General features: G+C 36.6%; 2 protein-coding genes across 2 annotated transcripts; one reads left to right on the top strand and one right to left on the bottom strand.

Annotated features, from left to right (window-relative positions):
- Positions 1–307: 307 nt before the first annotated feature.
- Positions 308–3,989, bottom strand: LOC147570661 (Cyclophilin-like peptidyl-prolyl cis-trans isomerase family protein). Its single transcript, XM_086657211.1, has 7 exons — positions 3,600–3,989; positions 2,676–2,754; positions 2,346–2,393; positions 2,056–2,079; positions 1,375–1,557; positions 1,057–1,132; positions 308–720 (listed from the first exon to the last, which is right to left on the bottom strand). The coding sequence occupies exons 1-7, from the start codon at positions 3,702–3,704 to the stop codon at positions 558–560; spliced, it is 678 nt and encodes a 225-aa protein (XP_086513337.1). The 5' UTR covers positions 3,705–3,989; the 3' UTR covers positions 308–557.
- A 1,810-nt stretch (positions 3,990–5,799) lies between these two features.
- LOC147570660 (endo-1,4-beta-xylanase 5-like) lies at positions 5,800–8,553 on the top strand. Its single transcript, XM_086657198.1, has 7 exons — positions 5,800–6,152; positions 6,238–6,272; positions 6,364–6,529; positions 6,623–6,795; positions 6,881–6,982; positions 7,146–7,292; positions 7,539–8,553. Exons 1-7 carry the CDS (start codon positions 6,041–6,043, stop codon positions 8,514–8,516), a joined length of 1,713 nt encoding a protein of 570 aa, XP_086513324.1. The 5' UTR covers positions 5,800–6,040; the 3' UTR covers positions 8,517–8,553.
- Positions 8,554–13,003: the final 4,450 nt, after the last annotated feature.

Here is a 13,003-nt window from a genome sequence, read left to right as displayed (position 1 = left end):
AAATTTCTAGAGAGAGAAAGCTAGGGTTAGCTTTAATGGAGGTTGTGTTCTAAATGGAGAAGATGATGGTGGTCGCTATAGTTTGATTCCCCACATGAACTCATTGGCAGTCCACTCATCTACGAAAAATAGTTCTATTTGGGTGTTCAAATGTCAGAGGTGCGATAGTAAGTGATAAAACAGATACTGTTATAGACCTCTTCGCGAAATGAATGAGAGTCCAAGGAAATAACATCGTATCGCATAACAAGGAAGACGAAGATCGTCTTCATATTCATGAACAAAACAAGAATATCTCATGAAGAAATTGCATAAAACAGGGCATTTCATTAAATAACATGTTCCGAAATATCAGTAAGAAACATGGTAAAATTAGTAAGACAGGAAAAAACATCTAACTATTCCAAAAATAGGAAAAAATGGATCATCCAGACGGCAGAAAGGAAAAAAATTAGTACCTTTAAGATGGGATGATACAATTACAAGCAATATATTATCTGGATCTCAAAAACATGTGTTGTGATTTATGATGTTAATGTTGCAGAATCACCAGTCAGTTAGCTTTCTTCGTCCCACTTGCTCATCGGTATCTCTCCTGAATCTGCAATAACAACCTTCTTCCTTGGTTTCCCGTTATACGTCCCAGCTCCTCCTTCGATTGCATATACAGTGTCCATCCCTTGAATAACTCTTCCAAAAGCTACATGCTCCCCGTCCAACCTTTAACACAACTCAAGTGGTGTTAACCGTCGATAATATGCAACAAAAGTTGGTATATTTTCCAAGGATATATTGTTTACCATCAAACATAAAAATAATTAGGTCATAGACCAGCAGTACTCAATCTGAGTTTGACACGATTAAGAGAGCTCCAATATAGCACCTTGATAGGTTTCAATATTGATCTGAAGGTGCTAAGATGAAATTACTCAAGTGGGTTTATTAAAAGGATTGCCTCGCCTCTCGGTCTTATATCATGTTTATGATCGATACTTATTGGACGAAACTTCTCCAGCATAGAAACTACACATTTTTGTCTTTAGAGTTGTAGCTTACCAGCTGGCCTTGACTGTAGTTATGAAAAATTGTGATCCATTTGAGTCCGGTCCAGAGTTTGCCATGGAAACAATACCTACAAGCAGCAGACTGAAGTTTAGAGATCTCCTAATAAAATAAACCAATGAAAAATATTATGTCACACAATTTTTTTTTGATAAATTGTAATCATAATATAGAACTAAAGAACTTCAGAAAAACTTGGAACTTCTGATGAGCAAACATTTTACGACTTGTGAAGAATATCTAATTGGTCAAATGTACAGACCCGTAATAAAGAAAGAGGGTAATCATAAAAACAAGGTTAATGGTAAGAACCTGCATGTGAATGCTTTATCTTGAAATTCTCATCAGGGAAAGGGCCGCCATAGATAGAATCAGTTCCCTTCCCATCGCCGCGAGCGGTATCTCCACCTTGTATCACGAAACCTGAAACTATACGATGAAGTGGTGTTCCCTTATAGTGAAGTTCTTTACCACTTTCACCCTTGCCCTTTTCCCCTGCACTTGAATCAATATTCACATTAAAATGATGTACAAGTCTAACAAAGATGACAGGAAAAGAAAGAGGAATAGAAAACATAACAAGCTGAGAGAAGCCGAGAACCTCTAAGGCTCAAAATGTTGCTAGCAAGACATCCAGTTTAATGTAGTATACCAGTAAGATAGATATTTGACCCAAGCTTTACCAATACTCTAATACTAAAATGAGCGTCAGAAGGAGGCAAGGAGCTGATGATTCGCTCCCCCATCCAGCATTTATACTGTCTCTGAAGGTGTCAATGTTTTTTTGCTTTTCAAACGACCGCGAACTAACATAGTTTCTAATAACTAATTCTACTGGTTATCAAATTGGGTTTATAACCATTCGGAGTAAATTCGTCCTTAAGGTCTTTAAGCACTAGGCAACCAGGGTATCAGGATGAGGAGTAAATGGTTATGAAAATAATGTGCTACCCATGAGCTAAAATGTAATCAACAAGATTAACTTCCATTTACCTGTGCATAGAGCCCTGAAATTTTCTGCAAACAAAAGATAGTTAAATATTAGACATTTAGACAGCTAGTAACAGTAAGTAAATAAGATAACGATGAAAGAAAAACAAGATGTCCTCAACTTTACAAGTACTCCTCCAGTACTGTCTATCCAGGGTAGCAGGTAGCTAGACGAATATCAAGAATGGTTTATACCAACAACAATACATTCATGGACTTGACAAATACCATCCAGATTACAAAAGGTTTGAGGCCTACACACAGAAGTGATAGATGAGAACAGCGATACGTACCAACTGTTTTCGGTACAACCTGCCCGTACAACCCAATGACAATTCTACCTGCAGAAAGTGCATAAACGATCTTTTAAGTAGAGGTGTTTGAAGCATAGGGAATTGCAACATCGTATTTAAGTCTTTACTAACACTAACATCAAGCCTTGCGAGATGAATCTAAATCGACACGGTTGCCTCCAACTAAACATTATACTTTTCGTTTGCCACACCAACTTCTTCATTGAATAGATTGTGCTTTTCCAATTTCATTTTTTAAGTTATGTAAAGTGCTGAACGCTTGTCATTACAAATCACAAAAACCGTAAATTGAGTAATGCAGAGCATTACCTACACGCTGTTCAGCAATATCAACGTCCAAGAATACTCTATGCGTAATTTCATGCACCTCTTCGACCTTCTCTCCCTCCTATACATCATTTCGGGAAGTAAAATCATCTCAGCCCATAAGAAGCTTTTAATAATATAAGATCGATACATTTTAAACGAGTTCAACTAGTGAAGAAGTAGGAAACACATCTTGGTTAGGAACAACATGATCATCTTTTAATAATATGAGCCGAGGACGGCTCTTCGCTGAAAGTGATAAAATGTGATACTCCCACATCGCTTGTATCCAGAACCTGGGCTATAAGTGAACGCTCAAGCTTAGTAAGTGTCGAGGCCTTTTGGGTGGGCTCGTGGAGCCTTCACCAAGAACAAAACCCTGGTTATTCATCGAGTTAGAACTTGCACCCATTTGTAAACAGAAAAGTGGGTTTATGCTGCAAACTCAAAAGGCATCTTATTTATGCATTAAGAGTTTCATAGCCGAATCTTCCTAAGGCGGTGGCGCCTCATCTCAAAAACATAGAGTTTATTGGTAGATTACATCAAAAAAGACTTCAAGTGATCCCTAAAATTAAGTAAAATGAATTACCCATTTCGCAATTTGGCCATTTGGGTAGTGAGAATTAGCTAAAATTACTCCTAGCTAGGGTTAGCTTCCCACAATCCATCATCAAAATGAAATCCACAAAATTTCTCTATATACTATTCTCACCCCATTTCTCCTGAATCAGTTTAGGTTGCTACAAACTAGAGTATAAACAAATCGAACCCAAACTCACCCGAATCGTTTCTAATGATCGAAACAAAAAAACCCAAAACAAGAAACTTGTTCGAGATTGAATGGTTCTAATCCAGAGGATCAAATAATCTCAAAAGGCATTTACCGATTACAAAAGAAAGAGCAAGAGAGAGAGAGAGGGGTACCTTTTGAAAGATGGGGAGTGCGACGAAGAAGATAATAGTAGCAGCAAGGAAAATAAGGAAACATCTTTTAGGATTCAAATACTGTGAGATCTCTCTCCGCATCATTTCGGATTCTTCTTTCTACTCGCTACTACCAGATCTCTCTCATTCCCTCTAAACTCTCTCTCTAGATTCTCTCTCTCTCTCTCTAGAAATCTCTGTGGCAGGCTGAAGAAAACGACTGGGATGTACAGTGTGTAGTGTACCAAATCTCAAGTGTTTCCAACTTTGATTTTATTAATAGAAAGTCTAAATATGTTCATAATTGTTAGCCACAATAATATTTCTATATCTCATTATTTATATTTTTAATAATGTTGTTTCAATAAAGTATGTATGGCAATCTTCGCTAAAAATCGAACTTGTGACTTTCAAAATTTAGAATAGATATACTACCTCTAAACACAAGATCTCAAATATATTAGTCTCAAAAGCTACGTTAACAACTCTTCCCGTGCTTGAGAGTGATATGTTTAAACATATAAAGAGAAATACAATACTACGTATTAGACAATATACATAACTAGTGAATGTATCTAACAGTAATATGATCGAATCATTCAAGAGTTCAGAACGGACAAAGAGGGCATGTAAGAAAAACTAGCACCAATCTATACATTTAAAACTACAGAATTGGGAGAGCCGCTAAAAAGGTGGATTCTATGGGGTTTTAATAAATCAAGGTGATATTTTAACTCGAAAATTCACTTGATTGTTTTTGCCCCCTAATCTTCATCTTCACGTATCTTCCACCACCACAACTTCCAATCACTGTTTCCGTCTTTCTGACCACCGACCACTTCGCTCTCTCTCATTATTTCTCTCATGATGCGGAAAGTACCACATATGATGGATGCCCTTGTGAATGCTTGTATTGGTTTGATATCCATTAGAAAGAGTTAAAAGGGTATTCAGGTACATGAATATGTTAATCAATATGTAGATAAGGGTTATTACATTGTTTATTTACTTAATTATGTAACAAAGTTAAAATGGTAATTGTACACCACTTGAATATTCTATAAATACAAATGCCTCTGCCCTAGTTAAAGCATCTCGACTCAACATTTTGCAGAATGAAAGTAACTTAGAATGAGAATATGAGATCAGTATCTAAGAAACGGGACATTTCTAATGCCAGTAAAATGTGGATTGATGATAGATGCATTTAGGCTAGACTTGTTAGAAAATAAATCTAATCATATCCCCCTTCCCTAAAAGAAATCAGTAATTCACATCTTCGGATGGTAGATGATATTTGAGAACATAAGGTGATATGCTAAGAGAAGATTAATGTAGTTCTTTGCAATAATAATTTGAATGCATTACAGTATATGTGATTGTCAAGAACGATGACCGAGCTGTTTAACCAATTGGTAATAATTATTCGGCTACCAAAACAAGGGAGAATGTTTTGAAAAACTTCGAACTAATGCACTTATTTAGACGGCGAGAAACAAAGGCATCTTTGTGGTGGATGTAACGCTTCTTTCCTAGAAAGAAATAGTACATCACTCAGAGTAGTTGGGTAAAATTTGTTGCTTATAGCAACTTTTATCCTTGCATTGGCGCGTTAATTTGAGGGTTTTTTGTTCTATTTGGTAATTTAGACCTTTGTTCCATTAAGGCTACTAGCCTACTACTCTTTCCTAAATCGTAATTACCCTTTCCTTACTATGTTTTTCTTAAAGAAATGGTACTTATAACATAAACGGTCACATTGGTTTAAAAAGAAATTATTTTTCCATTGTGTGTTTCCTATGTGCTTTTCTTCTTACAAGTATCACATGTGGCTGGTCAAGTTGGGATGCAAGTTATTGGAACTAATGGAACCTACAAGCAGGTGTTGCTGAGGTGCTAGAATAGGTAAAAATTTAGAAGAGAAATGTTGTTTGGCCCCAGTGGCCGGCCGACTCTGACTCGACATGGTCGACCAACTTGGACCAAAAAGGATGTGTTAAGAATTAATTGCTAAAGTTATGGACCAAACTCGAATATCATATAAACTTTGAAAACTCTCCTCATCTTAACAAGGAAATGCCATTTTGGTTCGAGCGGGCTGGCCACGTCACGAGTCGGGTCAGAGTCGACAGGCTACTCGGGTCAAGCATCATATCAGTAGAATTTAAAAAAGCTTACATGGGAGTTGTCACGGGTAGTCACAGACCTAATGGGAGTCCTGTGACATTTATCATAATCTCTTTAGTTCCATTTTAAGTCTTTCAATATCCACCTTTCTCTCTCTGTAATCTGTAGATTGACCATGTAGTTTGCCTGTATATAACCTAACCAAACCTAACTCAACCTCAATTTAACTTAATGACTATTTTAATCCACACACTCCTCTTATCAATCATCACCCATTTTCATTTTTTCACTTCTAAGTTGTATCTATCTAGCTAATGAAAAACACCATGAAAGAAGCTCAACTCATCTTCCAACTCTGTCTATATCTAAAACTCTTGCTTTGTGTTGTCTTCTTCACTCACCCTTCCTTCTCCATTCCTAATTATGGTACTCTCTTCCCCTCTCTCTCTCATGCAAACACACTTTTAGTCTTTTATGTTATATGAATGAATTGTGACATGGGTTATTGCAGATGGACCTCTTTATGATTCTTCAGCTTACACTGAGGTAAATATTTTCTTATCCAAATCATGCATTTTGATCTTATAAGTTATGGAAATATTGATATGGGTTACTAACTATTGTTGATGACATTTAGTGTAAAGAACAACCAGAGGATCCACTATACAATGGAGGAATTTTAAAGGATTATGACCCAACTGATATTAAGACCAACAGCCTTCATCATCTCCCTCCTACTTCAATTTATTCTCCTGCCATTGTCTTGCAGAAACTTACCCGATCCTCGAAATACGCCTTCTCGAGTTGACTCTCTCTCCCTCTCTCTTTGGTGACATTTTTTGTTGTGGGTGTTGTTCAGTTTGAGATGTTTATTAAGATTTTTGTTGATAAAACAGGTTGGGTTAAGATCAAGGGTGCGAAATCATCTCATGTAAAGGCGAATTTATGGACAGACAATTCGAAATTTCAATGTATTGGTTCTGTTATTGCTAAACAAGATTGTTGGTCTTTTCTTAAAGGTGGATTTGAACACAATATGCCAACCAACTTCTCTGTTATATATTTTCAGGTATATGTAAATGCAACTTGGTGTTCTTTTTCTTTAAGTCTTTCGAACTTTTCCAAATTACCTTGTTTATTTCTTTTACTTGCAGAACTCTGATGGCAGTGATATCGATATATCCGTAGCGAGTTTGGCGTTGCAGCCATTCACGGATGAGCAGTGGAAAGTGAATCAAGATTACATAATCAACACAGTGATTACCCAAACTTATTTACCTCCACAATCTGCTTTTACATTTTATTGTTGATATAAGATCTAAAAACACCTGTTGCTCGATTCTGACCCAGCGAGCCCTAACTAACCTTGAGTCGGATAAGCGGTTGTCTTTCTTCTAACTTGGGTTGGTTTCTGTACAGGAAAGAAAACGTGCAGTAACTATCCATGTATCGGACAAACAAGGAGTCAGACTCGAAGGAGCTCAGATAAGAGTAGAGCAGATCTCCAAAGACTTCCCATTTGGTTCTGCAATTGCTAACACCATTTTAGGGAACTTGCCGTACCAGGTCTGAGTCTGAACTTTCGAAAATTCTGCCTTTCATCTTAAATCATAGTATTCGTCATTATTCATTCATATAACAAGTCCTGCTAAACTGGCACTGTCACGCCGTTTCAGAGCCAAGAAAGCCCCTTCTGTAACACAAGACTAAGTATAATTTGGTGGAACAATGTCGAAGCTTTAGGCCGAGGAATCCATCACATTGTCCCATCTTATACCTCTAATTGGCATATTGATCTTATTACTATTACAGAAATGGTTTGCCGAGCGATTCAATGCTGCAGTATTTGAAAACGAGCTAAAATGGTACACAACAGAACCTGAACAAGGCAAGATCAACTACACCTTGGCAGATCAGATGCTAGAATTTGTTCGGGCTAATCAAATTGCTGTTCGAGGTCATAACATCTTCTGGGAAGACCCAACCTACACACCAAGATGGGTTCGTAATCTCACAACAAGCGATCAATTACAATTCGCAGTTAACTCAAGAATACAAAGTCTAATGCACAAATATAGAGGAGACTTCATACATTGGGACGTCAGCAACGAAATGCTTCATTTCGATTTTTACGAGCAAAGACTAGGCTCAAAGGCGACTCTCCATTTCTACGAAACAGCACATAAATCAGACCCACTGGCAACTTTATTCATGAACGAGTTTAATGTCGTGGAAACATGTGCGGATGTGAATTCGACAGTAGATTCTTTCATTTCAAGACTCAAGGATCTGAAAGAAGACGGTATAACAATGGATGGAATTGGATTAGAAGGACATTTCACAGTTCCAAATCTTCCCCTAATGAGAGCAACATTAGATAAGTTGGCAACTTTAGGTCTTCCTATTTGGTTAACAGAAGTTGATATCAACAAGAAAATCAAGAAACAGAAACAAGCAATATACTTAGAACAAGTATTGAGAGAAGGGTTTTCACATCCATATGTTAATGGTATAATACTATGGACGGCGCTTCACCCATACGGTTGTTATCAAATGTGTTTAACGGATAATAATTTTCAGAACCTTCCGGCCGGTGATGTTGTCGATAAACTCCTAGAAGAATGGAAAACAGAGGAAATAAAAGATAAAACAGATGAGTATGGGTCTTTTAGTTTTTATGGGTTTTTAGGTGAGTATAAGGTGAATGTTAGATATGGTGATAGATTTACAAATTCTACTTTCTCACTTTTGAGAGGTGATGAAACTAAGCATTTTAACATTCAATTGTAAACCATGGTAATGACATACTATCTTTCTCCTATAAAAAGTTTTATGTTGAAGGTTTCCCCTATAAATTAACTTAAAGATTGTGCAGTTAGTGTTTAAAACAATAATAATGTCATGGTAATGAGAACTTCTGCCATGGTTCCTCATCACTCACGAAAGCTTCCGGTGTCTATTTAGTAAATGCCGAGGTCTTTAGGAGGTGTCTATTTAGTAAATGCCGAGGTCTTTAGGAGAAGCTCGTCGAGCGTATAGAAAGAACAAAACTTGTACTTGTGTGAAGTGGTAAAAGTTGGAACAATATCGACAACTATTAAGACTTCGATGTTCCAGTGGCACTAGAGTTGAAGACGACTCTTTACTGAGGATGGGAGATTGCGATAGTCCCACGTAGCTCACGAGTGTGCCGACTCTGAACTATAAGTATACACTCAAACGAACATTTGCCAATAACAAAACCCTGTACCTATCGGAAGTAGTAAAAGAAGAGACAATACCGACAATAGGCTTCTTATCGAAAAAAAAAAGACAATAGGCTTACCGCATCACATCTTCTCTATTTGAGAGTATAATATAATATTAGTATATGATATTGACTACAAATTACTAGAAGTTGAAACCCAAATCCATTAATAAAACCCATCCATATATGTATATAACATGGGAATTTTGGTCAAATGACCTTTGACCGGGTCAAATTTGTTAAAATGACCCTCATTTTGAGAAATTGGTCAAATGACCTTATTTTAGCCTGTTTGTTCCGTATTTGCCCCTCACTATAAAAGATTGTCTAGATAATCTAGACTATCTAATTTCCCCAAAACCAGAGTTTACTCTCTCTCTCTCTAGTCGACCGGAAAAGTGAAGAACGAGACTCTCTCATCTTTCTCATTCTCGGGCAATCTCTTTGAATCGAACAATCTTTCTCACGCAACACTCTTAATCGATCACTCTCTTTGATTCAGGTATTCCTCTATCTCTCTTAAAAATTGGGAACCCTAACCCCCAAATTTTATTTCCTAAAACCCTAGATTTTTTTGGAGCAAGCTCTAATAGGGTGTTAATGGAGGCTTCTAGGGCAAAATTTGATCTTCATCTCTCACATATTGTACGCAAACATCCCCCAAATTGTTGCAGCTGTTATTGTTTTGTTACTTGTCATGGTTTCTTATCAATCTAGCTTCCATGATAGTTGGTTTAATTGATGAAGAAATACTTGGTCTTTCATACCTAGTATTCTTTATCACCATCTCCTTCTGGTTCGATTAATCTTGATTTCATACCTTCACCAAAACATAATGGTTCTTTTGCATTTGTCAATGGCATTGAGGTCATCTCTATGCTCGACTTATTCGAACCTGCAGCTATGGTTGGATTTTCGGATCATTTGATCGATCCCCAAAATACCAATTTTCAGACTATGTATAGATTGAATGTTGGTGGACAGTATATACCACCAACTAATGATTCTGGACTTACTCGTACTTGGTACGATGATTCTCCTTACTTATATGGAGCTGCATTTGGTGTTACTAGTGATGATTCTAATAAAGTAAACGTTCGGTTCCCAGTGGATATGCCTAAGTATGTAGGTCCTTATGATGTTTATAGTACGGCGAGATCTATGGGTCCAGATTCTAAACTCAACCAGAACTTCAACCTAACTTGGGTTTTCCATGAAGAAATACTAGGTCTTTCTTTTGTATACTAGTAATTAGATCCTGAGTTCCTAATTAAGATGATTGTGTAAAGTTATGTTGTGATAAAATTATTACTTGGGAATGAATATTTATGTGTTTATAGAGGTGTATATTAATGTACATATTAGAAATTTAAGCATGTTTAATATTGATTTGGGATTTATTGGCTAGTTTTGTGACTTAATCATTTGAGAAGCTAGAAAAGTCATTAAGCAAGGGAATTCAGTTCAGTTAGATAGTGAAAAGGAGGAAGAGTTAGAGAAGAAGAAGGATAGTTAAGTTGAAATGCTAACCCAAGGTAGAGTAGAATGAATGAGAAACATGAGTGCCTAAAGTGTTGGTCCAATGAAGAGAAAAAGTTTGTATTTATTATGTTAATCTAATTAAGAAGATAAACTGAAAAATGTATAATATTACTTATGATATTATATGAAGTATGGGTTAAAAAGAAAAAGTGCAATCATATCGAATTCATCTTATGTGTTTTCAATTTACATGTTAAATTCATGTCATGTTTGTATGTATTTTAGAAGTTGGTATTAATTTTAGTACGTATACATAATGAACTTATCTTTGTTTTGTAGGGTAATCCGTAATGGAATCCGTGAGCATTTGGTTATTTCATGGTGGTAAATTAGAAAATGTGAATAACGAAATAAAGTATATTGGTGGTAAACAAGCCGGAATAGTTGTATCAGGCGGGACTACACTTAGAGAATTTCGTGAAGTTGTTAAAGATATAGTATGTGAAGATAGCACGACAAGTTTGGCAAAATTGAGTTTTATGGTTCCGGGGACGATTCAGAGTCCTTCACCTATGGAAATTCAGGTTGAGCGTGACTTCACATTTTTCTGGACACTTGTCAAAGGTAATTTCCCGAAGTGTATTCCATTGTATGTTACTATGGAAGGTGGTTCACACTCTAAAAACGTAGAAAAGGAATACCTAATACCAGAGGAAGTTCCTCAAAGAGAACAAGTGTGCTCGATAGATTTGAACATTCCATTCACTAACTATCCGACCACCTCACCAAACAGAACAGTTACAGAAGAACCTATGATCAGAAAAAGTGTTGAGGTAGGTGGAGAAGAAGAACCCGGAGATTTTAGACATGACCATTATTCTCTCGATGAAGAAGATTATGTGGTAGATTTGAGTTGTTCGGGTGTAAAGGAAGAACTCGCAGAAGAGTTAAAACCAGACATTTGTTCTAGAGAACAAGAAGACTATTTGTTTGATTTGAGTTGTTCTGAGATTTGGGAATATTCCGATGAAGTTAATTTTGATGTAGGGGGTGGATCATCTGATGATGTTGAAGTACTTAGTGAAAATCCATTTGGTAGAAGTGGTTGCGAGCAGGAAAAAGTTAAAGGTAAGGAGCCTTTAGAAGACTTAGGTACGGAAGATGTTGATGTGCCTATAATTGTTCCTTCTTTACATGATCTACCACCACTTCCGAGTAGTTTTGAATCTATGTGTAACATTTATGAAGATGAAGACGAAGGGTCAGGTTCAGGAAAGAAAGACTTGGGTGTGAAAGTGTATGAGGTATTTAAATGCAAGAGTGCATTAAAAGATAAGATGAGTTTATGGGCTGTCAGTGAAAAATTTGAGTTTCGAGTAAAGAAATCAACAAAGAGTTTATGGTCAATAGCTTGTGCAGTTGAAGGTTGCAGGTGGAGTTTACGAGCAATTAAAATCGGCGAATCTAATTTCTTTAGGGTGTCTAAGTTTGAAGACACTCATAGTTGCAGCAAGATTGGCAACCTCCACCGTGTGCATAGACAAGCTACTTCTAGAGTTATTGGAGAGTTAATAAGGCACAAGTTTGTAGGAGTGAAACGAAAACACAAACCGCATGACATAATCCAGGACATACAAAACGATATTGGTATCACTATTAGTTACGATGTTGCTTGGCGGTCAAAAGAACGTGCGATTGATTTGGTGAGGGGGTCTCCTGATGAAGCGTATGCTGTATTGAGTAACTACTCAAATGAGTTGTGTCGGAGTAATCCAGGTACCATATGCCACATTGAAAAAGGTAACTCAAATCACTTCAAATTTTATTTTATGGCACTTGGTTGTTGCATACGTGGGTTTAAGGAATGCATTCGACCAGTTATTGTGATTGATGGGACCTTTTTGAAAGCTAAGTATCTTGGTACTCTATTTGTTGCTGCTGGTCTTGATGGAAACAATAACATATACCCAATTGCATTCGGCATTGGTGATTCGGAAAATGACGAGTCTTGGCCTTGGTTTCTATCTCATATACGTCGAGTTATTGGCGATGTTAACGACTTAGTCTTTAACGGTAGGTTACGTGTCATCCTGCATAACAAATAAGAAATCATATTGTCAACCTCCAATTTTAGTACTAAATATAACTTACCCAAACAAAATTTAAACAAACACCATTTTACAATCACATATTGATGTGCATTCAAACACAATAGATTCCTATGAAGAAACATGTCTAAGTGAACAATATAATAAACATGTGAAGAAGCATATATAACACAATTTCATAATTCAGCAATCTCAATGGGAGTTATCCACACTTTTCTTAAGAACAACTATGAACATTATACACACTTTGCTTAAGATCAGACCATATAGCTTTATGTATTTATATGAGTTACTTAAGATAATACAATAACAACAATATATAATGAATGTTTGTATCCAGCTATCCAGATAAAGACGAGTCTGATTTGAAGAATGCAAGACAAACATACAACACCCAAGTCTCTTTCAGAATACCTCCCTTTTCTAAACCGAGTAAACCC

Source organism: Eschscholzia californica, unplaced genomic scaffold (assembly GCF_041429995.1).
Source record: "Eschscholzia californica isolate CP2 unplaced genomic scaffold, dmEscCali1.0.p SCAF_1, whole genome shotgun sequence".
Lineage (NCBI taxonomy): Eukaryota > Viridiplantae > Streptophyta > Magnoliopsida > Ranunculales > Papaveraceae > Eschscholzia > Eschscholzia californica.
Note: the sequence above shows the minus strand (reverse complement) of the source record. Positions and strands in the feature narration are given on the sequence as shown.

Coding starts and splice junctions, on each gene's coding strand:
- LOC147570661 (XM_086657211.1), bottom strand. CDS start 3,704: ATGATGCGGAGAGAGATCTCACAGTATTTGAATCCTAAAAGATGTTTC. Junction 2,080..2,345: donor GGTTGTACCGAAAACAGTTG/GTACGTATCGCT, acceptor TTTTGTTTGCAG/AAAATTTCAGGGCTCTATGC. Junction 1,558..2,055: donor TTTCAGGGCTCTATGCACAG/GTAAATGGAAGT, acceptor ATTCAAGTGCAG/GGGAAAAGGGCAAGGGTGAA.
- LOC147570660 (XM_086657198.1), top strand. CDS start 6,041: ATGAAAAACACCATGAAAGAAGCTCAACTCATCTTCCAACTCTGTCTA. Junction 6,153..6,237: donor CTTCTCCATTCCTAATTATG/GTACTCTCTTCC, acceptor GGGTTATTGCAG/ATGGACCTCTTTATGATTCT. Junction 6,530..6,622: donor CTCGAAATACGCCTTCTCGA/GTTGACTCTCTC, acceptor TTGATAAAACAG/GTTGGGTTAAGATCAAGGGT.